General features: G+C 46.7%; 1 protein-coding gene across 6 annotated transcripts in view; it reads left to right on the top strand.

The window, feature by feature from the left end:
• Positions 1–27,741, top strand: part of SEPTIN9 (septin 9) — a 382,955-nt gene that overhangs the window by 159,136 nt on the left and 196,078 nt on the right. For 2 of the 6 annotated variants that reach the window (XM_060253403.1, XM_060253402.1), the window contains exon 1: positions 21,093–21,192. The exons of the other annotated variants lie outside the window; for them this stretch is intronic. In XM_060253403.1, coding sequence (XP_060109386.1) covers positions 21,138–21,192 — 55 coding nt within the window. In that variant the 5' untranslated portion in view covers positions 21,093–21,137. Of the gene's footprint in view, positions 1–21,092; positions 21,193–27,741 lie in introns of those variants that run through there. 6 annotated transcript variants of the gene reach the window in all.

The following is a 27,741-nucleotide window of genomic DNA, read 5'->3' as shown; positions in this document are numbered from 1 at the left end:
CTCTGCGCCAAGGGGCTCTTTGTTTCCTGTTAGCTTTCTCTTTTTTCTGTGAGTTGATGACAGTTGTGCAGCATCATGGGAGATCAGTAACAGAAATTACACTTGAACATTTATAAACTGTACAAAAATTAAGTTAGCCTCTATAGCTGGTAAAGAAGTGAGCATTTGCTGGCATTCTGTAGATTGCTGATGCTATGAAAATGCCGAAAGCAGAGAGGTTCTTATATGTTGTAGAAGTAAGAGACAAGCATGGAGGGGGGAAATCAAGGAAAGCAACATAACTTCTCTTAAGAGCTGAAAGTGGCATTGTTGGCTGAGTTAATTGCCAAAGCAATGTGATTAAGGAATTCTGCAAGTGAAAATGAGTGCAACAAAGACAGAAAAGTAAAAATCAAGAGCCAAGAGCAAAATGCCTATCACGAATGAGGTCCGCATCATAGGCCAAGATGCTGCTAATTTGAAACTGGTTCAAATTAGTTATGTACATCAGCTTCCGAGTGAAACCACAATATACATTGCCCAGGAAAGTTACAAGATGTTACTTGTCGCCATCTTTTAAGGAGAGGCTGAATGGGCATCAAGGGTGTTATAAGTGTTCCTCCTCTAAGAAAGAAGGGCAGATGGGGTTACCCTCATGATGTTTCCAACTTTGTTTTGAATTATTCTTACTATTAATAGTATGAACTACAGATCACCCCCAGCAGTTCTGAGCTTTGCCCTGTGTCCTGTTTGAAATCTGGGAAGCCTCTTCCAAGTCATAACTTCTCTTCTTTGCTGTATCCCCAAATTTCCCACTAACTTTAATAACTGTGTAATTTCATCTCTGATTCCCCACGCCTGCCTCCGGAATGTTTGAGTTAGAGTTGCCAGGTCCTACCTTGCTGCCAGTGGGGGGATCCTGGAGCTATTCGGGGACTCTTCTTGTTTAGGTTTTTGGTCAAAACCTGTATGGTTTTCTGGCTACAAAGCCACTGAGTTTGCAAAAAAACCCACCCCAGAACGTCATTATTCCAGAGCTCAGCAGCTAGCTCCGTAATAACAGTTGTGTCCGGATGTGATCAACTCACGCACTCACACTTGCAGAACTTTTACAAACTTTATTGACATCCCAAGGCATTACGGAGTACTCACTGCACCCTGCCATCAGGTGGGACATGCATGCTGAAATGGCTCTTACAAGTTATAAATGCGAGGTGAAAAGACAGACACGTCCCCCTGGTTTCCCATGTTGAACTAGTAACTAACAAAGGATTGTAAAACAGACAGGAAAAGGACCATAAACCTTCCACAATTAGCCAGTTGGGGGGACTATATGATCCCACCTGACCTACAGCACCTAAAGAACTACAAAACCAATAATTCTATGCATTTAAAGGTACAGCATTTGCTTCTTCTTACTGAATTAATTCCCTGCCTTCTCATGCAGGCAGAACACTCCTCGTCTGGAATACTATGGATTCCACTATTCACATGCAATACTAGCTGGAATTCTATACTTGGTCATGCATACGTAACATGCTATACTACTAGTTATCTAGGTAAACTTTTAAGGCATGCAAAACTTGAGTTCCATTCTTCACAATCTTCTTTGGAGCAGAGCAGCACCACATCAGTGATTGGCCTGGTGAAAGTCTTTGTTGACCCAGGTCGATCTCTTGCGCCTTTTCGTGCGGCAACTTGGACCCTGATTTCGCAAACCAGTCCATCTGTGCTGGGCAGGATCTGCTCAACCAGTCCCATGAGCCATGAGTTTCTTGGAGCATCCCTGTCCTTCAGCAATATGACGTATCCTTCCTTGAGGTTGGGCTCGGCCTTCTGCCACTTGCGTCGGGCTTGGAGCATTGGCAGATACTCCTGCTTCCACTATAAAGGTGTTTGCTAGGAGTTGAACTCACCTCCACTGGCTTCTGTGAAGGTCTTTGTTGGTGAAGTCCCCTTGAGGTGCTGACCAGTTTCTGGTTTTTTGAGTCAGCAGGGTGGCTGGGGTTAAGATGGTTGGATTCTCGGGATCCATGGATACAGGAACCAGCAGTCCGGCATTCACGATGGCAGTTGCCTCTGCTAAGAAGGTGGTTAAGGTTTCATGTGTGAGGGAAGGCGCTCCCATCAACATGGAATCTAAGATTCTGTGTGTGATGCCTATCATACGCTCCCATGCTCCACCCTTTCTCCATTTCTTATGTGATTTTTGAGTGGCGAGTGGCTTGCGGGCCTTTTGACTGTGGGAGGGGGCGGCCAAGGAGAGCCCCAAGTGAGTGAGACCCACTAGGGCTGGCTGGATCTCTAGCCAGCCCAAGCAAGCCTCGCTCACCCAGGGCTCTCCTTTCTTGCATTGGGTTGCTTTTGGCTGGTGTGGGGGGTGGCATATGCTAATGAGTTATGCTAATGAGCTCCACCACCTATTTTTCTACAAAGCGACCCCTGCTCCTATCAGCTCTTGTACTTTTGCATATAATTGAGCTGGCCCTGAACAAGCCCTACAATGGGGCTTCCAGAGCTGATGTCGCTTATCCTCTCATCTTTTTAATAGAAAATTGGTATACATCAGCTATGCTTCAGAATAGTAGTAGCAGGCAAATCAGTTCTTTTTCTGCGGGAGAGGGAAGCTGATCTGGAGATGTGCTCTCCCAAAGAAATTTTGAATTTGGCTTACACTGATTCAGTTATATATCACAGCTGCTACAACTACTAGTTTAAATAACTCCACTAGGGACTGCATACTGTGGCACACCATTCCAAATTAGTCCACGGCACAACTTCCCTTCTTGACATTTGAGGTGGCATATGTAAAATGACCTGATCCACAAAGTGTGCTGCAGCACATAATCAGTTTGTCTCATAGAGAGCCATGAGGAGTGACTTAAAAACAGCCTTCATATGGACAGCTATCTCATGTAAATCGGCCATAACTTGCCTGACTTTCAAATGGTCTAGCTTAAATGGGGTATCGAACTAGAAACAGTCTTAGCGAATAATGCTAATTAGGTCTGTTCAGAAGTGAGTCCCATTTTATTCAATGGAGCCTACTTGCAGGAAATAAGACTGTCACTATCATCTCTCTAAGTAGCTGCTCTTGAAATTGTAGTTCTTTATAAATTTGTTTGTACAATCCTTTCAATTGCTGTGGCTCTTCTTCTTAGAGCCTTCAGGACAGTGAGAACTTCCCAACATGTGTATGACAAATACTGCACAAAATAATCAGCAGGAGTTCAGGAAAGAGGAAATGTCCCCGTCATTTTTTCCTATGTTCCTGCTTGGAAAATTCCCGTTTTTAAAAAAGGTTATGAGTTTACCGGTTTAAGCAGATTTCAACCATTTTCTCCAGACACACTTACTTCTCGATATTTGTGGTAGTATTTGGAAAACGACATCCACACAGTGAGCTAAGCTGCATTCTCAGCTCACTCATGAGGATGGTGAGCATGTGAGTTTGGAGCTGTGTCACTAAGCCCTGACTTCTGGTCATTTGTGCAGCGAACTTGGGAGGAGGGTGTGGGGGGGGGGGAACAGAAAAAGATACGGGGAGAATGCTGTCCTATACATATAGAAACGGTGGAGCAAAATTTGCCTCCTTGTGAATGTATAACGCAAAGATGTGTGTAGGAGGAGGGACAGCAGCTGGAGTTTCTGCCTGTAAGCCCTAGCAGCCTTCAGTGCTTTGGTTATGGAAAGTCCATTTCTTCTTCTTCCCACATCCCACCCCAGCAACAACTTCCTGGGCCCTGAAAATAAGGACCATTTGGCAGGACTTGGAAGCTTCGTCACATCTCTTTCTCCTTCATGCCGTACAACTGGGATCTGGTGAAAATGTGGGGCAGGGGAAGGAAGGGTCCTGGGTCAGTTTCACTGCACCCCGTCATGTTCCTTCTGCCTGCGAAGAACAGCCTGTTGGCCTCAAGGGCAAAGTGGAGTAGGAGTTGGCTGAATCCATGTGCAAAAAAACTCTGGAGGGAGAGAAACCTCTGTGCTATATCAGTGTAGTAAAGTCATTAGGCAATGAACAATGGATGTAAAGTTCTCCTTTAAGTTTCATCAATATTTCTTGTTTGGGCAAACTGTTCAGTCATGTGTCTGATAAGTGCCTGTCTAATCCAAACAACATCCATTTCACCATGAGGTTCGAGGGAAACGTGCTCTTCTAGTTCCCGTCTAAGCTTTGAAACAGAATGTTCTGTTTGTAGATCAAACTGATCCTAAAATGTTAGCCTCTCTTAGCTGCCTGAACTACTGCCACCGTTCCTCTAGCAGTAGCGATCAACTAATTCTGTGGATTCAGGACTTATTCACTGATTTCCCTTTTACTTCACTCTTGTATCAAATCCCCAAATCTGGGGTGCTGCAGAGGCACCTCCTAAAAGGCTAATATACTGAACAAAATTGAGCTTCTAACTGCAAGTCCTGTTGTAAGGTTGGGCTAAACTGTCTTTCAGCTGATCCCAGCTGCACAATTCTGTTTCCTTCCCTTAAATCTTCCTCACCAGTTCACTTGAGTTCACCTTCTGCTTCAGATGGAAATTATCTGTCTCTGGAATTACTCTAATGTGATCTGAATTTCAACTTGGATTTCTTATTTATGAAAGGCCTAGTGAAATGTAGCCACATTTAGATACCCGAGAATCATGTGGCTGGAAAACACTTTGTGCATAACACTGAAGATTAATTAGGAGCCAGCTAAGAACGTATAGACTTGCAAACCCCAGTTCTTCAGAAGCAACGGCACAGAATGTTTTCGGAAGAGAGGCAACATGCTGCTGATTTCTTTGACATAGTTGCAAAAACTGTACTGGCTAGCATATATAATTGCATTTTCCATCACATTTTCTCCAGCATCAACAGCAAACACATATAACATTAACACCCCTAGAGAAGCACTTAAATGTGATTTAATGTGACTTAAATGTGATTTAAATGTGAGAGCCAGTTTGGTGTAGTGGTTAAGTGTGCGGACTCTTATCTGGGAGAACCGGGTTTGATTCCCCACTCCTCACTTGCAGCTGCTGGAATGGCCTTGGGTCAGCCATAGCTCTGGCAGGGGTTGTCCTTGAAAGGGCAGCTGCTGTGAGAGCCCTCACCAGCCCCACCCACCTCACAGGGTGTCTGTTGTTGGGGAGGAAGGTAAAGGAGATTGTGAGCCGCTCTGAGACTCTTTGGAGTGGAGGGCGGGATATAAATCCAATATCATCATCATCTTCTTCTTCTTCTTCTTCTTCTTCTTCTTCTTCTTCTTCTTCTTCTTCTTCCCACAAACTTCAGATTGGTTGCATCCAGTCGCACCTTAAAGACCAACAAGAGCATCAGGGTGTAAGCTTTTGAAAGTCAAAGCTCCCTTCGTCAGACAGAGTAGAGTAGAAATGCAGATCTGAGTTCGGGTTGCCAGCACTGGGTTGGGAAACACCTGGAGATTTGGGGGCTGAAGACTGAGGAGGGCAGTCTTTGGGGAGGGGAGAGTGGCCATTTTCTCCAGTTAAAGTGATCTCTGTTGCCTGGAGATCAGTTAGCGGTAGATCTCCAGCCATTACCTGGAGGTTAACAACACTTAATGCACTCACAATATAACGCTAATATACAGCATCTAATATAGTGGGTTCAAGGCATGGAGAGACAAGGTTGCAGTGATCAACGCTCTTTTATTAAGCACAGCATGGCAGTGGCTGAACTCTAAGACCGAAGAACTGGGCCTACGGGGCCAACTATATACACTTCGGGGTTCCCGCGCAAGGACGCCATTGGATCATCCAAACCAGCAGGAGGCCCATGATTGGAGCAGGGCAGCAGTATTTGGATCCTAGTGCCCATTGTTCCTTAGTCCCCTAAAGTCTCCAAGGAGCCAGGCAGGAACACCATTAATAATACACAACCTTAGTTCATATACACAACACAGCACAAAAGTCCAATTTAAATAACAACCAAGCACAGAAACAGTGCAATGCCATATGGATAGCGCAAGCCGAAAGTCCAACTGGTAAAGTTCAAAATAGTTGGACTTTTGGCTTGGACTGCCTGTATGGCACTGCACCATTTCCATCCTTGCTTGTTATTTAAATTGGACTTATTTAAATTAGACCTTTGTACCGTATATTAGTGCTATTCAGCCCTGGGGGGCCCATTGTTCTGAACTCGTGAATTAACTCAAAGTTTGATGAAGGGAGCTTTGACTCTAAATTTACACCTTGAGACTCTTGTTGGTTTCTGAGGTGTTTCTGAACTCAAATTCAACTGTTTTACTACATACCAACATGGATACCCTCTGCAACAACCTTCAGATTGTTTCTTCCGAGCCAAGAAGTCTGGTGTAAAAACTATTTTTACTCCTTCTCTCCTCAATTTTATGGAGCTTGACTCCGCCATAAAGTCAGTTGATAGCGCAGCACAGCAAACAGATGCGGAGATGCTTCAGTTTGTCACACTGAGATCCCACTTTTCCTCTGGAGAGCTCAGGGCAGCATATACAACATGACTCACCCCACCACCTCTCCTCAGTTTTATCCCCACACCAACCCTACGAGGTGAAATAGCCTGAGAAAGCAGTGCCAAATCAGCCAGTGAGCTCTTAAGCCTGACTGGGGATTTGGAGCCTAAGCCCATGGACTGTAGTGAACAACATACATATGTTAATGGTTCCTCAACATCTTGGAGAGGAGTGACAAGTGGAGTGCCTCAGGGATCAGTCCTGGGGACCTGTTTTGTTCAAAAAAGGTAAAGGTAGTCCTCTGTGCAAGCACTAGTCGTTTTCGACTCTGGGGTGATGTTGCTTTCACGACGTTTTCACAGCAGACTTTTTTCGGGGTGGTTTGCCATTGCCTTCCGCAGTCCTCTACACTTTCCCCCCAGCAAGCTGGGTACTCATTTTACCAACCTTGGAAGGATGGAAGGCTGAGTCAACCTCGAGCTCAAATTGTTCAACATCTTTATTAATGATTTTGATGAAGGAATAAAGGAAATGCTTATTAAAGTTACAGATGATACTAAATTGGGAGGGGTAGCAAATACAGTAGAAGACAGTGTCAGGGTGTAGGATGATCTTGACAGGCTGGAAAACTGGACTAAAATAAATAAAATGAATTGTAACCAGGATAAATGTAAATTCTGCATTTAGGTAGGAAAAATCCAATGCCTCATTATAGGTTGCAGGGGTGGCCAACAGTAGCTCTCCAGATGTTTTTTTGCCTACAACTCCCATCAGCCCCAGCCAGCATGGCCAATGGCTGGGGCTGATGGGAGTTGTAGGCAAAAAACATCTGGAGAGCTACCGTTGGCTCTAGAGGTATTAGTCGGACCATATACTAAACATGTCAGCAGTGTGATGCAATAGCTAAAAAGTCAAATGCAATTTTAGGCTGTATCAACCAAAGTATAGTGTCCGGAATCACACTAAGCGGTGGTATCACTTTACTCTGCTCTGGTTAGACCTCACCTAGAGTATTACGTTCAGTTTTAGGCACCACAATTTAAGGAAATTATAGACAAGCAGGAACCTGTGCAGAGGAGGGCGAAGGGTCTGGAGACCAAGTCCTATGAGAAAAGGTTGAAGTAGCTGGTTATGTTTAGCCTGGGGAGGAGATGATTGAGAGATGATTTGATCACCATGTTCAAGTACTTGAAAGGCTGTCATATAGAGGATGGTGCAAAGTTTTCTATATTGGACAGAACCAACAGGTTGAAATTAGGTGAAAAGTGTTTTTGGCTAAACTTTAGGAAGAACTTCCAGCCAGTTAGAGCAGTTCCTCAGTGGAACAGGCTTCCTCCAGAAGTGGTGGGCTCTCCATTGGAAGTTTTTAAACCAAGGTTAAATAGCCATCTGACAGCAACACTGATTCTGTGAACTAAGGCAGATCATGAGAGGGAAGGCAGGAAGGGTTATATCATAGTTTTTGTGGCACTTTCTTACATACCCAGAGAAAAGCTGATTGACACTTTTTCTCCAGGCCGGTTTGGCCAGGGATCCTGGAGGTTTTCTTTGGCATCTTCTGGGCATGGAACAGGGATTACTGAGGGGGGTGGGGGTGGGGGGAGAGTTGTGAATTTCCTGCACAATGCTTCTGTGACACTCAACTCTATGATTCTATGACACTCAGCTCTATCTTGCACTTCCAGCAGATGCCAGAGAGAGTGTGGAACCATGAACAGCTGCCTGGAGGCAGTTTTGGAATGGGCGAGGGCTAACAAACTGGAACTTAATCCTGACTAAATGGAGGTGCAACTGGTGTGGGGAAGGTCTGACCTGGGAAATGGCTTATTCCTTGTTCTGGATGGAGTTGCACTTCCCTCTAAAGTAGCAGGTTTGTAGTGTGATGGTATTCCTGGACTTGGGCCTCTTGTTGGATAAACAGGTGGCAGCGGTGGCTAGGAATGCCTTCCAGTAGCTTTGGCTGGTGAGTCAACTGCAGCCTTTCCTGGGCAGAAAAAATCTTGCCACTGTGGTGCATGTCCTAGTAGCATTTAGATGAGATTGCTGCAATGCACTGTAGATGGGGCTGCCCTTGAAGACTGTCCAGAAGCTACAGTTGGTACAGAATGCGGCAGCCAGTGTTTGCTGGAGTGGGTTGTAGGGGTGATATGACTCCAATCTTGTTCCATTTACACAGGCTTCCAGTTTGCTTCTGGGTTCGATTCAAGGTGCTGGTATTAAACTTTACAGCCCTGTATGGCCTGGGACCAACATACCTTAAGAACTGCCTCCTCCTATATGAACTTACCCATACACTCTGGTCACTGTCACATGCCCTGAAGTTAGATGAGTGGTCATCTGAGAAAGAGCCTTCTTGGTAATGGCACCCAAATTTTAGAACTCTCTGCGTAGGGACATTTGTCTGTCTCCCTCTATCATGTCTTTTGCCAGCAGGTGAAGACTTTTTTGCATTTCATGTGTTATACCGTGACTAACAGTTATCGGCCCTCCTAGTATCGTTTGTGTGTTTTTACCCAAATTATTTTTAAATGTTAATTGTATTTTAATGGTTTAAACCTTTAAATGGTTTAATGTTCACTGTCTTGTGGACTCTGATCAGTTGGAAAGGCAGCATAAAACGTTTTAAATAAATAAAGGGGTAACTCTGTTTAGGATTGCACTGTCTGTTGCTTAGATTTGAATGCATATCGGTACACTGAAAATAGACCTTTTGATTTTTGTGGATTTGTTACTCTTTGAGTTGCACCAATTTGCTTGCAGAAGATGCAGATCTATTCTGACAGTTCACATGCAAGCAAGCTTGTACCGACGTCCCTCAGTGGAAGCACTGCACAGGGCCACTTTGGGGCTTTAGCTGTCATCTCAGGTTAGTGAGAGCTCACGGCTTCTGCAATGTCGGCAGCAGAAGCCAGCAAGGAAGCAACGTGACTCAGAAGCTGCAGGGTAGATGTTTGTAAAGAGAAGGTGCCAATTTGGCAGTGATGTCGCTGACCAATCACTGACAACAGGTAGAAAGCCATACCATTTCCAGCCAACCCTTTCCATTCATATTTTGTAATTATATTTAATTCCTAAAGGCAACCACCATGGCCATTTACAGGTACAAAGAATGAGATGGTGAAGGGAGACAGCAGAGGAGCTGGGCTTTACTGCTTTCAGACTACAGAGAAGCAGTTGCTTTTTTCAAATGCTCCCCCATGCGAAAAATTCCCTGTAGCAAACTAGCACATACAGAAGAAAAGTTTAGCACAGTATTTTCCATGATACAATAATTTGCTACGAGCAAAAGAGCTTTTCCATGAGGAAGCATACAAATACCCTTCATCAGAACTCTACCAAGTCATTATTCATTGTCTGCCAGTTGACTGCAGATATTTACTGTAAATTGGTGTCCCTGTAGTGCTGTTGTGCATGGCATGCTTTTCCATTGTATTTTGCTTCTCTCTCCTGGGGTGGTGCTAGTGAAGAATCAAAAGACGGATGACAGGATTGTCATTGTCAGAAAGAAATGGCAGTCCACAGTGATACAGTTTGGTTTCCCAAAGGTGTGGCATGCATGTGCATTTGGAACATGTCCGATAAAGAAAATAAGCTGCATATTGTATAGTGGGTTCTATGCATCGATGAGTCATGGTATGAGTGATAACAGGCTCTTTATCTGTTACAGCACATAATCAAGACTGGAAACTAGGCCGTGGGGCCAAACTTATATACATCTCTGGGTTCCCGTGCAAGCACCTTATTGGGTCATTCAAACCAGCAGGGGGTTTGTGATTGGTCCAGGGCTGCAGAGCTTTGGATCCTGCAGTCCATCGTTCCCAAGTCCAATAGCATTCTGCTCTGTTTGTGTTGCTCCAATGCAAATCAGTGCCACGTGCTGAAGTACACCTATAGAAGATTCCTGAGAATCCATCTAGTTGGTGGTACTTCCCTATAATACCAACTAGAGAAAATCTCACTCACAAATACAGCAAGATGGAATCAAATGGTACCAAGTTACCAGTGCCATGTTAAACTGAGTTATTCCCTTCTAAGTCCACTGAAGTTAGCTGACTTAGAATGGTGTAACTTTGTTTAGGATTACGCTGTATTCTGTTCATTAAACCCACCTAGTATCAACTCTTGTGATACAATAATTTTGGAAAGGGGATCTATGTTTATTGATGTTCATAACCAGATTATATTTCAACAGCAGCTGAAAGCCTAAGGGTTAAGGGCTACTGTTAAGTGTAAGGAAGCTTCTCTTGGTCCCTTCTTTTGGCTGCAGCTGAAAACGTTGCCCAAAATTAGAAGATACTGATTTTGATAGAGGGAGAAAAAGGGAACTGTATTCATTCTGTATTGTGATAGGGAACATTGGTTTCAAAACTGCTGGATACACTTATGAGTGGCAGTCCGTGTAATCAGAATTATCTATGCATGAGTAAATACGTACCTATTACAAAACTTTTCACTCTGAGATGCATTGTGGGTATTTCTGCTTTTAGTCTGTCACATTCTGTAAATGTGAGTTGCTGTATTATGATTGCTGGACATGAGTTATCCTGGTTCCAAATAATAAAGCTTGGTTGTTATTTTTTCCTTTATTACTGTGACAGAATCTGCCCACTCTGGCCTGCAGGCCCTGTTCTGTCTTGCCTTCCTGGGGGTTCCCAACTCCCCTAAAGGGGCTTTTCTTTCTCTCTAGGGTAGCCAAGCACCACCACCTGGTCACTATAGGGGTTTCCCACCGAAGGGATCAGGCCCCTCAGTATGGTTGCCAATCCCCAGGTGGGGGCAGGGGATCCCCCGGTTTGGAGACCCTCCCCCCGCTTCAGGGTCATCAGAAAGCGGGGGGAGGGGAGGGAAATGTCTGCTGGGAACTCTGCTATTCCCTATGGAGGTTTATTCCCATAGAAAATCATGGAGAATTGATCCGTGGGTATCTGGGGCTCTGGGGGGCTGTTTTTTGGGGTAGAGGCACCAAATTTTCAGTATAGCATCTAGTGCCTCTCCCCAAAACACCCCCCAAGTTTCAAAAAGATTGGACCAGGGGGTCCAATTCTATGAGCCCCAAAAGAAGGTGCCCCTATCCATTATTTCCTATGGAAGGAAGGCATTGAAAAGGTGTGCCGCCCCTTTAAATGTGATGGCCAGCGCTCCCTTTGGAGTTCAATGATGCTTGTCACAGCCTTGATCTTGGCTCCACCCCTAATGTCTCCTGGCTCCACACCCAAAGTCTCCTGGCTCCACCCCCAAGGTCCCCAAATATTTCTTGAATTGGACACAGCAGCCCTAACCCTCAGTGTCTCCTGCTAGCCCAGTGCCTAGCCATACTATGGGAACAGATCGATGCCTTGTGTGCCGCTGGGGAATAGCCAGTTTCCAACTGCTTGCCTTCCCTCCTCCTGCCTCCCTTTTAAAACAGAGTGTCCAAAACAGCGAGGGGTCTATGTTAGGGCTGCCAGTTCCCAGTGGAGTTTCCCCCAGTTTCCTGGGCTTCTGCTTGCTGCCGGCTGGCTGGCTGATGGGAGAAACCCCGCCCCAGTGATGATGCAGCGTGATGTTCCCGACGCAATAATGTCACCCAGAAGTTAAGTCATCACATCAGGGCACTGCGCAGTGACACTCTGGTTGGAGGGCAGAATTCTATGGTTTGAGGTTGGTTTTACCATAGAGTTTTGCCCCCAAACCAGAGCATTGCCCCCTGATATCACTGACTTGATGATGTCACTTCTTGGTGACATCAGCACTTTGCATGATGTCCCAGAATGCTCCCCAAAGCCCCATGCCAGCATGACGAGGGGACCTGGCAACCCTAGTCTTATGTGGTAAAGAACCACTTCCAGAATCAAAAGTTAAAATATTTATTTAAAAAGAAAATGTTTACAAGCATACTTTTAGCACCACACCATGTTGAAACATGGAAGAACAAAAGAAATTGCCAAAACGGAAATCCTCTGTCCCTCTCTCTCAAATATGCCCTAACTAGATGTTAAAATTAGGACAGGCTCTTTATCTTAAGTGTCCTAGTTCTCGAAAGATCCTCCATTACCTTGAGGGTTGGTCCAGCTCTCTAGGTCAGCCACCTGGTCCAAAATGGAGTCTTGCTCCCAACCTCAGCCAAGAGGCCTGTTCAGCTCAGCATCCCAAGGAAAAGAGAGACCACCTTCCACTTGCAAGATTTTAACAAACCTGTCTCTTCTCCTCCTTGACCCCAGTCAGTCCAGGTCAAGGCTTTTTTTCCTGTTGTCTCCAGGAAGCACCTTCCTGTAACCTGTCTAGCAAAAAGTCCTCCAAGCTTCTATGTTCCCTGCTTGCAGAAGGGGGAGGGGGATGATTGACTATTCCTTTGTCTAAATCCAGCTGTGTGTAGGTGAGCTGATGTGCCAGCAAGCAGACTTCTTCCTCTGACAAGAGAGAAAAAAAACTGGCATGCTGCACAAGGAAGACCTGCCTATCGCCAACCACCTAGGAGAGAAGCCGTTTCTCCACCATTACCTTTATATCCATCCAGTTCTTCCATCAGAAAGGTCAGCTCAGTCTCTCATTTTGTACGCTGACTTGAGAGATTTTTTTAGGTTTTAATAAGATTTATGTGTTATTTGTTTAGAATATTTCTGTGTCACCTATTGAAAGGCCTGCCTGAGGCAGCTTACAGTGAAAATCTGCAGCATGACCAACCCAAACCATTAAACACAAGCCACTGAACATAAGCAGCATAAAGCAGAAGGCTACAATTTAAAAGCTGGTAAATTAAACCCCCTGACTAAGAGCCTGGGTAAAAAGATGTGTTTTAGCCTGGCATTTAAATGAAAGCCCCAAGGAGATGGACATTCCAAAGGCAAATTGCCTCCACAGAAAATAGTCTGTCTGGAGTCACCACCTGCCTCGTCTCTGAAGGCAGAGACACAGAGAACAGGGCCTGAAAGGCTGATCTTAATTGGTGGCCTGGGTAGTATAGGAGGAGACGGTCACATCTAACAATATAAGTGCATCTTGTGTCTTATGTGGGCTGAATATTATTTATACAACTCATCCTTTTTCATCAAGAGTTTTGTCGATCTCTAAGGTGCTCCTGCACTCATATCTAGTTCTTCTACTGCAGGCTAACATGGCTGCCCTCCTGTAACTATCACTACAATCTGAGATTGCCACAGTCCAGTTTGTTTGACAGTCTGTTCACCTATGTTGGAACATGTTCTATTTTGCAATAACAACACCAACTACAAATCCATATATGATTATATATTGCTTTCCCACAGACTCGCAACCTGGCCATTACTCCGCCAAAACAGTAATGCTCCACAGTTACCAACTTAATTGTGCGGTGTCTCTCTGTGTCCCTTTAGCTATGCGATATGGTATTCAGTAATGGCAACTGAAGTGTTTGGATTGATTTGCACGTGCACATTCTCAGGCTGCCTCATGGAACTTAGAAGAGGGGCTTTTTTTGGGGGGGGAAGAAATATGCAGACAACTGTGCGAGTCTTGTTCTGTGTCCTAATGAAGAACTGCTGTGATTGGCTGCCTCCACAGCCATTTTATTTGCGCCTTGATTTTTTGTGGGGAACTGCTCAATGCAGTTTTCAAACCGAATCAGCACAAAGCTGCTCACTAGTTTTCAAGTTGACCCAACCAAAAACCTCAAGGCAACCCAGGGAAGAGATCAATTCATGCATAAAGCAGCAATTTGATCAGGTTAAATTTGGATGGTGATCTCATTTGTGCCGAGTTTGCAGCAGCTCTTGACTTCACCTACGCACTCTGGGGTTTTTTTGGAAAACAAAACATAGATTCCCCAACTCCTGCTTTATGTATGAATAAGGAGGCAAATGAAAGTCAGTACTATGGAAGTGTCACCAGTGAGTTGCTGCAACAGGAGATCTATAGCACCTATAGTCTGTTTTGTTGCAAAAATGTAATTAGACTTATTTGGGACAAAGTAGTGACATTTATGTCCATGTAGTTTGGAATTCTTTTTGATGCAAACAGGTGTGGAGTGAAAAAATGGTCTGTGATAAGCTGGGCTTTAGCTGTTCCAAACTCAAGGCCAAAAACATCTTAAAACATTCAAGGCAAGCAAAGCTTGGTGTAGTGGGTAAGTGTGTGGATTCTTATCTGGGTGAACAGGGCTTGATTCCCCATTCCTTCACTTGCACCTGCTGGGATGGCCTTGGGTCAGCCACAGTTCTCGTAGGAGTTGTCCTTGAAAGGGCAGCTTGCTGTAAGAGCTCTCTCAGCTCCACTTAACATTACAGGGTGTCTGTTGTGGGGAAGTGGGGGGGAGGTAAAGGAGATTGTGACCACTCTGAGACTGAGATTCAGAGTATAGGGCAGGATATAAATCCAATATCTTCTTCTATTCTTTTTTATTTCATAAAGTGCACAGATGCATTTCCCCCCTATCAGATTAAATTGAACCCTACAGAGGAAGTTAGCCTGATAGCAGTTTAAAGAGAAATCCCACCCCATCCCCAGAATTCTCTGCGTCGTGCTATTAATAAAAACGTAGGCTGTTAAACAGGGAAAGTTTCACTAGCAGTGGAAAGATGTGTCACTACAGAGAAATCAAGTCTGGTTTCATATTATACTTTATAGATTATTTATAAATTATTCACAGGAGTTCTTGGTATGTAAAGAACGTGAGCAAAGCTTGTTATTCTGAATAACTATTAGTATGCCAACCAAAAAAGGGCCACAGATTATTATAGGGTCCAAAGAGCTTGCTTGTAAGCGGGATTAGTAAACTGGTAAAGCAATTAATGAGTTATTAATTCCTTATCCTTTGTGTTCATTTATGAATACAAGGGATGAATACTTATTTTCAGAAATGGCAAATATTTTAAAAGATTTATAACATGCTGCTGCTGCTACTACTACTACTAAACTGGCATTTAAACATGAAGCACGACTGAAGCCAGGGGGCCAGGGGAGCCAGGGGGAAGTGTGGCGGGCTAGGAAAATGTAGGATGCAGCTAGCCGGCCAACTATGAAATCATGGGAATAGTGTGATTACATTGCTTTGTGCAATCACATTGCAGAACAAAATATGGACCTGGCTTTCACGACGGAGACCTGGGTGAGGGATGGCAAAACTGTTGCCTTGAAATAGCTTCCCACCCCCCACCCCCAAATTTCTCAGTCCTCCACCAAGACTATAGTCCCAGACTATAGGGCGGGGAGAGGTGGTGATGCTTATTGTAAGCCAAAATGCCCTCAAGAGTGGTTGGGGAATTGACAGGTGGGCAACTTTGGCTCAAAAGGACCTAGAATCTATGTATACAGGATTCCACTTCCAGAAATTATTGCTAAATTTACCAAGGACACTAATTAAGGAAAACAATTAAGGTATGCAGTACTTAAGGAAAAAGAGAAGGGGGGGGGGTCTCTATCCATTCTTAAACAGTCCTGACCTATCTTCACATTCCTACCCCAGATAGATGCGATCAGGAGGCCTCGGGAAGCGGCCGGACTTCATGTGATTCTCCCCTTGCTTTCCAGTCAGGCTCAGCCCCTGTACAGGCGGTATCTGGCCCTCTGGGTGCGGCTGGAGAATCAGCGCTGAATGATAGAGCGGAAGCAGCCCCCCCCCCCCCAATATAGAAATGCTCTCTAGAGCTGTTCACACAAGTCACAATCACTCACACATTCACACAGCATCCTAACCAGCAAGATTTCTGGATAGTGTTCTCCCACGTCTGGTTGTCTGAAGACGCGCATGTCGACTCACATGTGTTCAGACAGCCAGGATTCTGCCAATGCCTTCTCCACCAATATCTGTAAGCCAAATGGTGGCGTGGCTTCTTCCACTGCGGAGGGACGGTGGCTCAGTGGTAGAGCATCTGCTTGGTAAGCAGAAGGTCCCAGGTTCAATCCCCGGCATCGGCAACTAAAATGGTCCAGGCAAATAGGTGTGAAAAACCTCAGCTTGAGACCCTGGAGAGCCGCTGCCAGTCTGAGTAGACAATACTGACTTTGATGGACCGAGGGTCTGATTCCGTATAAGGCAGCTTCATATGTTCATATGTTCATGTTCATATGTTCACTGCAATGGCCGAGATTGTGCACGCAAGGAGCGGATGGAAGCTCGTCTGTAGTTCTGGCTAACTCCCATCCAGAGATGTAGAATGCTGCTGCAAAGCTGAGGCTTATAGTATCCACATAAGCCTTAGAAACCGTGGGCAAAGTCCACTTCTTAGAGCAGATGTGTGCGAGTCAAAACTCCAGGCACCCTGGCAACCATACTGTTGATCACAATGTCCCTGTGTATGAAAACGTGTATGTGATGTCTCTACAGGCATACATTCAGCTACTGCTGTGCAGATTGCGCTGGCTGCTGATAGAATGCTGGATCTGTTCCAGGGTGCTGTTTTTAAGCTGTAAGGCCCTGAGCGGCCAGGACCAAAAACATACCTGTGGGACAGCCTCTCCTCTTATGTACCCCAAAATGCCTTGCATTTGTCAATCAACATCTGCTGGAAATCCCCAGCCCAAAAAACATTAGTCTAGCCTCAACCAGGGCCAGGGCATTGGAATACGTTTCCAATGGAGATCAGCACCCTGCAAGATCTTTTATAGTTCAGCAGGGCCTATAAAATGGAGTTATTCCACCAGGCTTTTAGATGAGGCAACAGATGACTGATTTATTCCCCTGGCCCCTCATGCTCAAACGGCCTGCCAAACTGACTACTGGACTGGTATTAGTAGGGACCTAGACAGCTTGGGAACCCATTGATCAAATCCTATATTTTAAAAACTGAACAAAACTAGGATATGATACTTTTAGAATGCCATCTTGTTACTGTTTCATGGTTTTTATGAATGCTGTTTTTAGATATTTAAAGTTGGTATGTTATTAGAAACCTCTATTTTGTAACCCGCCCTGAACCTACTTTGTGGAAAAGGCAGGAGAGAAATCAAATTAATAAATATAATTAATAAAAGCATCAAGACAAATGTTATGTCTTGAAACGTAAGCTAATGTACCGCATGGCGATCGCTACAGGGACGACAAGGGGAAACCCACGGGTCCCCGGATGTAGCTCGCCAGACGCCCATCAAGATCTGTGGCAGGAAGTTTAACTGGCCAGGATTGGACTGGTCAGACTGGGGGGCAGTTCCGGGAAATGTATATAAGCGGGACCCGGCCCGCGTGTTCTCTCTCTTGTAATGTACCACTGAATAAAGCATGTTGCCTTCAACCCGTCTCGTCACTCAGTATATTACAGCAAACAATAAACATTTTTTTAAAAATATATCTGGAGCAGGAAACCAGCCAAAGAAACACTGGGGCCTTTGGATGACAAAAGGAATAAAAGGATTCCTAAAGGAAGATGGGGAGATGGCAGAGAAGCTCAATGATTATTTTGCTTTTATGTGCACTGTGGAAACTGTGTGGCACATACCCACACCACAGCCTCTATTTTCAGGAGGGGAGTTTGAGCCAAACTGAGGTGACTAGAGATAAAATTCCAGATCTACTGGGGAATTTAAAAAGCAATAAGTCTCCATATCCTGATGGTATACACATAAAAGTTCTTAAGGATCTCAGATGTGTTGACCGTTGATCTACTAACCCATATATGTAACCTATCACTAAATCCCACCACTGTACCAGAAGACTGGAAAGTAACAAATGTGGCACCAATCTTTTAAAAAGGGATCCAAAGGGAAACCAGGAAATTACAGGCCAGTCAGTTTAACGTCTATCCAGGGCTGGTGCCAGGCTTTTTGGCACCCTAGGTGAGGCTACCTACTGCCCTCCCCAACCAATTAAAAAAAAAAAAACAGAAGAAATGTATGGAAAATGAAAAAAAAGAAAACTTGAAACTTTTTACATTTTAAATTTGTTGTTTTAAATTTTTTTTTAAAAAATTGTGAGGATAAGTAATACAACAACATCAATCTTTGATTTTCTTTCTCAAACAGAAAACAGCTTTAGCACACAAATCACAAATAACTTCGAATGATCCAACTCCAGTCACACAGCCCCTCATGGGGGGAAAAGCAAAGGCTTTCCAGATGGTTTTGTGGCAATTTAACACAAACTGATACATTCTCCAACAGGAGGCTGGCAGAAACATATGGATCATTCCCACCCCCATAAAACGCATCCAAACATTGCTTAGAAAAATTATCAACATGCCCAGACTCCATGCCCACCTGCCCCAGCTTCCCACTCCCAAGCTGCCAGTCTGTTCCTCCCATTCACTTTCCACCCTGCATTTCCCATGCTTGGAATCCATCCACTTTTCTTTATGTATGTGTGTATATATATGTATGTGTGTTTGTGTGTATATACACACACACATATATTGGCCACTGTGTGACACAGAGTGTTGGACTGGATGGGCCACTGGCCTGATCCAACATGGCTTCTGTTATGTTCTTATGTTCTCTTCAGGATGGCAGCAAAAAGAAAAGGAGAAATAATAAGAAAAGAACAAATCCAGTGCTTGTCTGAAGCCTCCGCAGCTGAAGCATCTTGCTCAGAGACTTCCAGTCAGTTATCCCCACTCAGGCTCTGGTACTGAGAGGTGCTCTAAGAGAGGCGCTGTGGTCAACCCTCTTTCGTGGCATGCTCACTGGTTCCCAGCCAAGGATTGACACGCCGCCACGGCCACGCACACGTTCCCAGAGACCGTGAAGGTCTCTCCACAGGAACTGCCCTGTTCCCCCACCGTTCTGCAGGAGCAGCAGCAGCCCATCCACCTCCCCCAAGCACAGCTTCCTGCCGACAGTTTGTCTCCCTGCTGCTACTGCTGCCTTTGCCCACCCTTCTTCCTCTTCCTTCCCACTTTCTGCCTCTGTGGCCAGATGCTGCTCCAGGTGCCGGCCTACTTCACCGACTGTCTAGTGCTGGCCCCGGGTCTATCCCAGACAAATTAGTACAAACTGTAATCAGAGACTTGGGCACCTAGAGGGACAAAGCCTGCTGAGGAGAAACCAGTATGGTTTCTGCAAAGGGAAGTCCTGCCTCACCAGCCTTTTGCAGTTCTTTGAAAAAGTGAACATGTTGACGGCGGTGACCTGGTAGCCATTATATATATGGACTTTCAAAAAGTTGACAAGGTACCTCACCAAAGGGATAAGGAGATGGGCTCTCTTATGGATTGAAAACCGGTGAAATGACAGAAAACAAAGAGTTGTGCACGGGGTGGAGAGACCTGGCAGAAATAATTCTTTCTCCCTTTCCCAAAACACAAGAACTGGAGGGGATCTGATGAAACTGATGGGCAGTAGGTTCAAGGCGGACAGAAGGAAATACTACTTTACACAGAGTGATAAAAATGTGGAATTTGCCGCTCGTGGACGCAGTGACGGTCACAGGAACAAACAGCTTTAAAAGGGGATTATAAAAATCCATGGAGGAGAAGATGACCAGTGGCTCCCAGCCATGGTGACTGAGAGGAACCTCCCCATTCAGAGGCACTAAGTCTTTGAACCCAGAGCTAGAAGGCAACAGCAAGGGAAGGCCTCAGCCTCTGTGCCCTGTTGTTGGCCCTCGGGAGGAATTGGTTGACCACAGTGTGAGATAGGATGCTGAACTCGATGGACCACTGGCCTGATCCAGCAGGGCTGTTCTTATATTCTAGGGTTGCCAATCCCCAGGTGGGGGCAGGGGATCCCCTGGTTTGGAGACCCCCCCCCGCTTCAGGGTCATCAGAAAGCGGGGGGAGGGGAGGGAAATATTTGCTGGAAACTCTATTATTCCCTAGGGAGATTTATTCCCATAGAAAATCATGGAGAATTGATCTGCAGGTATCTGGGCTCTGGGGGGGCTGTTTTTTGGGGTAGAGACACCAAATTTTCATTATAGCATCTAGTGCCTCTCCCCAAAATACTCCCCCAAGTTTCAAAAAGATTGGACCAGGGGTCCAGTTCTATGAAAGTAGGTGCCCTTATTCTTCATTATTTCCTATGGAAGGAAGAAATTGAAAAGGTGTGCCGTCCCTTTAAATGTGATGGCCAGAACTCCCTTGGAGTTTATTTATGCTTGTCACAGCCTTGCTCCTGGCTCCGCCCCTAATGCCTCCTGGCTCCACCCCCAAAGTCTCCTGGCTCCACCCCCAAAGTCCCCAGATATTTCTTGAATTGGACTTGGCAACCCTATTATATTCTTATTCAGTGCCCTTATATCGCACTGCATTCCGTGTGCTCCTGATTAAGAAGCAGCTCGCGTGCCTCGGCTTTTCTCCTTTTTCTGCCGACGCCGTGGCCTCGAATCCAAGGCGGAGCAGGAAGCGGCTGGTTCGGGACCTCTGCAAGCGTCCCAAAGCACTCCGTCCTGCCCCTGGACTCTCCGCGCTGCTCTTCCCCCGGGCGCTGCGAAGGAGGCTCCGGGGAGCCGAAGCGAGTCAGCCGGCCTCCCTCTCGCCCCCGAGTTCGGCCAGCGCGGAGCCTGCTTTCCCGGGCTGCCGCATCGGCGACCGGAGGCTCTCCCGGGGCCAAAGGCGCAAGGAAGGGGAAGCCGGCGGGCCGCCCCTACCCTCGAGCCGCCGCTGCGCCTCTGCCTTGACGGACAGGCGCGCGTCGCAGGCGGCGCGCAAAAGGCAGGCCGGCGCCGGCGGGGAGGGGCGGGGAGGGCCGCGGCCGCCGCCTTCGCTCCATTCATTCGCGCCTGTTGGAGGAAGGGCTGCCAGCCAGCTCCCCGCCCCTCCCCGCTAGGGGCCGCCCCAAGGCGCGCACGGCAAGCAGCCTCGCGGGGGACTGGCGGCGGCGGCGGCTCCAAGCGCAGAGCGGGGCCATGTCCGACCCGGCGGTCAACGCGCACCTGGAGGGGATCATCTCCGACTTCGAGGGTAAGGAAGGCGAGGGGCCGATCCCGCTGCACTCGCCCCGCGTGCTGCCCTCCCCTCCCCTGCCCGGCCTGCCGGGGGCACCGGCGCGCTTCTGCCCGGGGCCTGGGGAGGCCTCTGCACACGGCGAGCTCTGGAGGCGGCGGTTCTTGGGGCAGCTCGGGGGGGGGGGGGGGGTGTTTTTCAGCCCAGAGTTGGGCTTGGCCTGACTTCCTCTTGCTCCAGCTGGGATTGAGGCCCGGAGCCCCCTCCGAGGGGGCCTGGGGTGTGTGTGTGTGCAGGCCCCCTGGCTCTGGGGCGCCAACCAGCCGCTGGGGCCCCAACCAGCCGTGGCTGCAGGGCAGTGGAGAGGTGGCTTCTGGGCAGGGGGCATCAGCAGTCGCAGGCAGCCTCTGGCCCTGCTCGCTGCTTTAGTGGCAGGGAAGAGAGAGCTGGGGCGAGCTCGCCGCCGCCCTCTCTTCCCCACCAGCGAAAGAACGTGTGGGCCCGCAGCAGAAGCAGCCCCCAGGACCCATGAAAGCAGCTGATCCACGGAGCCTTTAACTGGCGCAGGGGCTGGGGGCTGCTGCTGCTGCCGGCCCACGTGTTATTTTGCTGGTGGGGAAGAGAGGGCGGTGGTGACAGCCCTCCCTTCCCTGCCACTAAAACAGCACATGGGCCAACAGCAGTCACGGCGAGTGGGAGGTGGAGGGGGGGGGAGCACCACGGTGGTGGCAGGTGAGCAGAGTGCGGCGGTGGGGGGCGGCAGCAGGGGGAGAGCAAGCGGAGCACCGCCGTGGCGGGTGGGGATGAGCAGATCGTGGCCGTGGGGGGTGGCGGCAGGGGGCGAGTGAGCAGAGCACCGCTGTGGCGGGTGGGGATGAGCAGAGCATGGCGGCTGGGGGGCACCGGGAGGCTCGCCTGCCTAGGGACTATTTGCCCTAGTGTCACTCCTGGCAGAAGAAGCAGCCCCCCAGCCCCCCACTACTTAAAGGGCCCATGGATCAACTGTTTCACGGGCCCTTAACGCACGTGGGGGCCTACTTCTGCTGATGGCCCCCACGTTATTTTACGGATGGGGAAGAGAGGGTGGCGGTGAGCTCACCATAGCTCTCAGTTCCCCGCCACTAAAACAGCACACAGGCTGGCCGTAGTCAAGGCAAGTGGGGGGAGGATGGGTGGTGAGCGGGGGGAGTGCCATGGTGGCAGCGGGCAAACAGAGCAGTGGCGGGAGTGGTGGCAGGGGACAAGCGAGTGGAGTGTCACGGTGGGTGGGGGCAAGTGGAGCGTGGCAGCTGGGGGGCACCGGGGGGGGGGTCGCCTGCCTAGGGCCTATTCACCCTAGAGCCACTCCCGGCAGCAGCAGCCCCCAGCTCCCTTCTCTACTTAAAGGACCCATGGATCAGCTGTTTCGCGGGCCCTTAACTCGCATGGGGGCCTGCTTCTGCTGCCGGCCCGCACATTATTTTACTGGTGGGGAAGAGAGGGAGCTGGTAAGCTTGCTGCAGCCCTCTGTTCCCTGCCACTAAAGCAACGTGTGGGCTGGCAGCAGAAGCAGTCCCCAGCCCCTGCGCAAGTTGAAGGGCCCGTGCAACAGCTGATCCACAGGCCCTTTAACTCGCCCCGGGGGCTGGGGGCTGCTTTTGCCCCCAGCCTGGAAGCAAGTTGGTTGAGGGGGAGGGGAGGGTTGTGGCAAGAGAGAGAGGCAGTCAGGGAGGGAGCCACTAGAGGGAAGGTCGTTTGGGGCACTAAGCGGGGCATCAGTGCCCTCTTCCCCCCAAAAAATGTAAATGCCACCTGACCTTCCAAATTCTAGCTAAGGCCCTGGCTGGGTTGATCAGGAGAGCCTAGGAGAATGCTGTTCACATGGGAGCAGGCCTGCTGTTTGTTGCCTTTCCATTTTCTGCCTGCATTTGCAATAAGATAGCCTGTTAAGCATATTAGTCTTAAAAAAACCTGAATAACATCCTTATAAAGTAGGTCACTGCTCAGATTTTTTTTTTCTACAGAGAAGCTGAAGATTGTATGAACAGGTCTGCTGACCTATCCATCTCTCTTTCTGGGTCATCATCACCACCTGATTTTTATCCCTCCCGTGTTCACTCATATATGTGTACATGAATACCTATCAAAATGTACGTTTGTTCGAAAGTATATCTATAAGATGGCCCCATCCACTTCCTTCCCCCAGAGGCAAGACTTTCCTTCCCCTGTACTGACTGAGCAGCCCTAATAATGTGTTTTCTTATTTGCTGAAGAACTCTGTCTGTCCCACCCTATCACTGTATGATATTTTGGCTGTTGGCTCAGCCCAGGAATCTGAGGGAAGGATCAGGAGCCCGCTTTAAATTCAACAAAAATGCAACTCAAGGGCATTTTGAAATTAAAAAATAACAAAATATTTTATTTAACATAGAGGGGGAAGGTCAGTTGAAATAAAGTGTTGAAATTTCTGAGGTAAAGCCAGTGCATGCACAGACTTTAGTTCTTATGTTTCAAGCTAATGAGAGTTGCTTAAGCTTTTTATTCAAGTGTTTCCCCCAAACACATCAGTACGCTTTCTTTGAGTATTCTGTAACTCTTTTGGTTTTCAGAAGGCTGGTATAGTCTTTCTAGTACCCAAACCCCTTCTCTGTAAACACCATATTTGCCTTAGAGACTTTAGAAACTGACTGTTAAAGTCTCTAAAGACTGGGTAGGGAATTTTCTTCTCTCAGCAGATCTGCCCCGTTTCCTTGGCCCAAATGGGAGTCTTTGTCTACTTCCCAAACTTCCTTGCTAACTTTCTCCCAGTTCTCCTGTCTATATTAAATGGTTCTCAACAAAGGCTGAAATCAGACTGTCAGTACAACTTAGTCAAGACAGAAATCTGAGTGTGCAACTCTGAAACCTTTCTCTGCTCATTTGATGCTAGCCAGTCAGGTTGCTTGGAGCAGCCTGTCACTCAAGGCTCTCTGTTTCTAACCCTTCACAGTCCTTCAGCTGTTTGTATAGTACTTCTAAGTTTTTAAAAACTGCAGTCCGTGACAATCTGCCTCTCTGTTTATTAAAACCTGTTGTGTTTACCTTTTGTTGGACAAGTGGAGGTGTGTTTGAGAGAGTGGCGTTAGTGTGTAAGAGGAGGTTGATCTCCATTGTGTGTGTTGTGATGCCTCTCTGCTTGTATTTTTTCTGTCTATGAGAGAGAAATGAAGAGTCTTGGATTATTCCACAGTATACTGGAGAGAGAAGGAAAGCAGTAGCTGCCACGGCCTTGTGCAGTTTGTTGTGGCTGAAACAAGGCTGAAAGGTCTCCTATCTTCCTCCTGTTTGTTTGCTTTTTTTGGATAATATTCTTTTGCCCACCCAATCTGAGAATTTACATGCAGTCAGCAAAAGGTTCAGGGGGGTATGTTTCTTTCCACAGACTGCTGTGTGTGGTGTCTTTCATTTTTTCAAGACAGGAATTATCAGCGTGGCCGCAAATTAAGAGGGAGCGCCTATCAATGATTTTGGAGATGTTTGTGTTGTCAGCCCAGAAAGCTGGCTTTACTCCATTGTTAATTCCAGTTTTCAGTTCTGTTTTCTTTTGCTTTGATTGTGTGGGGCTTGACTGACGTAGGCATAACAGAATCTCTTTTCCTGTGCTGAAGAATGGGGAATGAAATTTTAAAAGCTGTCTTAAATACTAGGAGCTTTCTGTTGCAGAAACTTTCTCTTTAGTTTACCGTCTATGGGAGCTGTGTTGCATCTTGTTCAGCAGCCTTCTGTGCTTCTTATTTAATGCTGCAGCATTAACCTGGAAGTAGAGGAAGCATACAAGAGGAGTCTCATCCATCAGAGACTTCAAGATGAACTGCCCAAATTGCATGATCTCTGTTGCTACCAGACATATCCCTGTCTGCGGTAAAGACTGCTAGAGCGAGATTTGTACAAATACCTTCATGCCCTTGTGTTTGGTGTATATTTTGGACTTGCTGAAAAACCTTTGGACAAATGCTGCTTTAAAATGTGAATGTGCCATCCTGCACCAGGGCCTTGCACCTTCTTTTTAAGAGCAGAATTTCGCATCCTGAAATCCCCAGCCTCTAAGTTGCCAGCTCTGAAATCTGCAAGCATTCAGAGTGCAATTTCCACTGGAGGAGGGGGATGATCTTCCGTGGCACAGAGTGTTTTTTTACCTCTGCCCACACCCACAAGAAGCAAAAGCAATACTCAAAAAATGAGAAATACGTAAATATGCCTGATTTGCAAATCAACATTACTGAGTCCATCCTGCTGTACAAATGCAACTGAGATTTCAGCAAGAAGGCCGCGTGCTTTCAAGTAGAACCCTGCTGCAACCCTCTCTCCTCTTCGATGCCCAGTGTTACAGATGAGTTTTGTATTGCAGGATAGGCTCTTGTCTCAGACTCAGGGTTCTCGAGATCCTAGCTTTCCCTTTTGGCCAGATTGGTTGTTTTCATCTGGCTCCCACAGTTGGTCCTGGATACCCAGAACTGCATACTCGATGCAAATTGCAGAACTTTGCTCCTCTTGGAAAACAATTTGAGGATTTCTGTTTTAACAGAGGGTTTACACAGTTTTGGTTACAATGAACCTATATGAAAACTGGCTTGTTTCCTTGTGAAGCAATGGCGAGACCCATCAAGGTAACCTAGAATTGCAAGATACTTCTTTATTCAGCGAAGGGGGAGGAGCTGGACAGTTCAAATTTCTTGGGATACTTGTCTAACCCTGCCAAAAAAAGGGCACTCATTTCCCACATGGCATGCCTTACTCTTGCTTGTAATTTTGTTCAAGTTGTTTAGTATGAAGGGATTGCTATTTGTGATGTTTGTATGTTTAAACATGTTCAATAAAATGTGATTTTTAATATATATATATATATAGGGGGTGACTGAAGCATGGAAACAGCTGCATCTCCATTGAGTCACAGCTACTGGCCACAAGTGGTAGCTCTTACTCATAGGTTCAAAGGGCACATAGGAGTAGGATTTGGCCTTTGTCTTGGGAGCTCAGGAGATCTTCAACTATTGTTTATCAAATTGGGTAAAGAGGAGCAATATTAGCTAGAAAATCTGAAGTGCATACATCTGGCTGACTGTCACCTCACATCCCCTTGGCAGCATACTGTTTTCAGTTTTTCCATGAAGGAAGTCTTTACCAGATAAGACCAGAGCTGTGCCATGTTTTTATTTTCTTGAGTCTGGTGTGCACAACTCAGTTCAAAATCTGAGAATCCATTTCAGACATATTCTGAAGCAGAATCCTGCATTGACTCCTGACAATTTGGTTAATTAAACTTGTACATCATAAAAGTGGTGGACATGTAGATCATACAAGTGGAAGTAGATCATACAATGTGTGGTAGACACATCATTAGAAAGAGGACAAGCAGATCTGAGCTTACTATGGTGGGGTGAATGTGGAACTGAGGAGGTCTGGGTTCAGATCTTCTCAGCCATGAAGCTAACTGGGTGACCTTAGGCCAATCACTCTCTCTTAGTTGAATCGCCCTAAGCTTTCTGGAGGAAGGATGAGATAAAATGTAGTAGTTATTTATTTCCCCCAAAAATCTTAGATTGATTATATGATAGGACCAATCCAGATCTGCCCAGATAACCATTCATGAGGATTGTCTTTGTGAGCACAGTAGCATGTAAGAGTGCGTTCATAGAAGATGACAGTGGAGACTTCCACAATGAGGAATTTCGGCTGTATGCCCTGCTTCACAGACACAAAAACGGTTTTCACTGCATGTTCCATGAGTATTTGTCTATCATGTTATACTGCTCACATAAGTAGACAACAAATCAGGAGCATTTAATAAGGCATAATGTATTGAAAAAGCTTTCTTGCTTCTTTGGCCTTGACCCTTTCACCCCCCCCCCCCCCGCCCTGCATGGATTATCAAAGCCGTTACTAGTGTACATGTCCAAAGAGGCAGGGCATGCTCCTACCTCTCTTCGCACACATATGGAGAAGCACAGAAGAGTGGCAAGATGAGGTCATTGAGTGTTGGAAAGGATTTCTTCCTGGCTCTGACCCTTGGCGAGTCCTTCTTTACAGTACTCTCCCGGTGCTCGACTTGTGTTTCCTGTCTCCAGTTCTCTTGTATTTCTAAGAATGCGCCTGGTGGGTGTGATCCCACTCCTGCGCATGCCTAATGTAAACTTTAAATGTCTAAACAGTGTCGCTAGGCATACTCATTGTGCTTTCATTGTGTTATTTCTTAATGATGAGGTGCTTTTCAGTTATAATACTGAAGACCAGTCATGGTTAGAAATTGAGTCGTAGTCATATGGAAGCTTGGGCTGCTGTAGGAGAGGATTCGTTCATATTAATTCAAATGGACTGGCATGGAAGATGGGAATGTCTCCTTGCGTATATATCAGCAAGGAAGCTGTCAACAAGGGAAAGGGTTTGATGGTGGTTGTGGGGGTCATGCTGGCAGGCCAAACCTTGAAGGTGGTAGAGGAAGGCCAGGGAGTGAGCAGTGAAAGAACCAAGAAGGTTCTGATCTAGGGGGCAGAAGGTGAAAAGGTGTGATCATGATGGCAGTGAGGGGGGGTTGGGAAGAAGATTTCTAGA

Source organism: Heteronotia binoei, chromosome 13 (assembly GCF_032191835.1).
Source record: "Heteronotia binoei isolate CCM8104 ecotype False Entrance Well chromosome 13, APGP_CSIRO_Hbin_v1, whole genome shotgun sequence".
NCBI classification, from domain to species: Eukaryota; Metazoa; Chordata; class Lepidosauria; order Squamata; family Gekkonidae; genus Heteronotia; species Heteronotia binoei.
This window is presented reverse-complemented; position numbering and strand designations above follow the sequence as displayed.